At 34.7% G+C, this 875-nt stretch overlaps 1 protein-coding gene across 1 annotated transcript in view; it reads left to right on the plus strand.

The window, feature by feature from the left end:
• The first annotated feature begins 534 nt into the window (after positions 1-534).
• Positions 535-875, plus strand: part of LOC104915706 (aryl hydrocarbon receptor nuclear translocator-like protein 2) — a 3492-nt gene continuing 3151 nt past the window's right edge. Inside the window, exon 1 of the mRNA XM_010726631.3 lies at positions 535-589. Within this exon, the coding sequence (XP_010724933.2) occupies positions 559-589 (31 nt within the window). The 5' untranslated portion in view covers positions 535-558. The remainder of the gene's footprint in view (positions 590-875) is intronic.

Raw genomic sequence — 875 nt, forward strand, 5'->3', positions numbered from 1 at the left:
GTGGTTGGTGACCCTGCACATAGCAGGGGGGGTTGAAACTAGATGATCTTTGAAGTCCTTTTCAACCCAAACCATTCTGTGATCTGCTGAAGATGTGAAGGTATTCACTTGCTTAAAGGGTCACATGAAGAATTTCAGTTTTGTAATTTTTCATGGTGTCTTGTTTCTGCTACAAATGATCAGTTGCTGTGAAGTATGATTCTATGACTCTAAGTTGTTACTTAACAGATTTTTCTCAATATTTCACATGGATATTGTGATCATTGCTACTTTGATCAAATGAATCCAATTCAGTTGTCAAATACAGGTGGTGTATGATTTAAATGCAGGAATAGTTCATGTGATACATCACATTCCCAAAATGAAACTGATGAATATTATAGAGAAAATTGTGTATTCCACATCTTTCTTAAAATAATTTTTCTTCCTAGAGAGGCTCACAGTCAAACAGAGAAACGAAGAAGAGACAAAATGAATAATTTGATAGAGGAATTGTCTGCTATGATACCTCAGTGCAATCCTATGGCACGAAAACTAGACAAGCTTACAGTATTACGGATGGCAGTGCAACACTTAAAGTCTTTAAAAGGTAGGTTTTAGGAAACTACACTTAAAGTCCTTATTCTGTCAGGACTTATACAACGTATTTTCTTTGATGGCAAATACATCTAAGGTCATCTGTTATGTTTACTGTTTGCTGAATTCCGTTCTGAGTCTGTTTTAATTTAAGTTGATATGCTTGTAGTTTCTAGAATTTTGTTTCGTTTTGGCTTTTCTTTCTGGTATACTGAACAACACTTAAGTGTTTGATATCCTGTTTGCTAAGGCTATACCTTGCAATCAAGTTATCCTTGATTCTTTTCTGAAATCATAGA

This window comes from Meleagris gallopavo, unplaced genomic scaffold (assembly GCF_000146605.3).
Source record: "Meleagris gallopavo isolate NT-WF06-2002-E0010 breed Aviagen turkey brand Nicholas breeding stock unplaced genomic scaffold, Turkey_5.1 ChrUn_random_7180001846135, whole genome shotgun sequence".
NCBI lineage: Eukaryota > Metazoa > Chordata > Aves > Galliformes > Phasianidae > Meleagris > Meleagris gallopavo.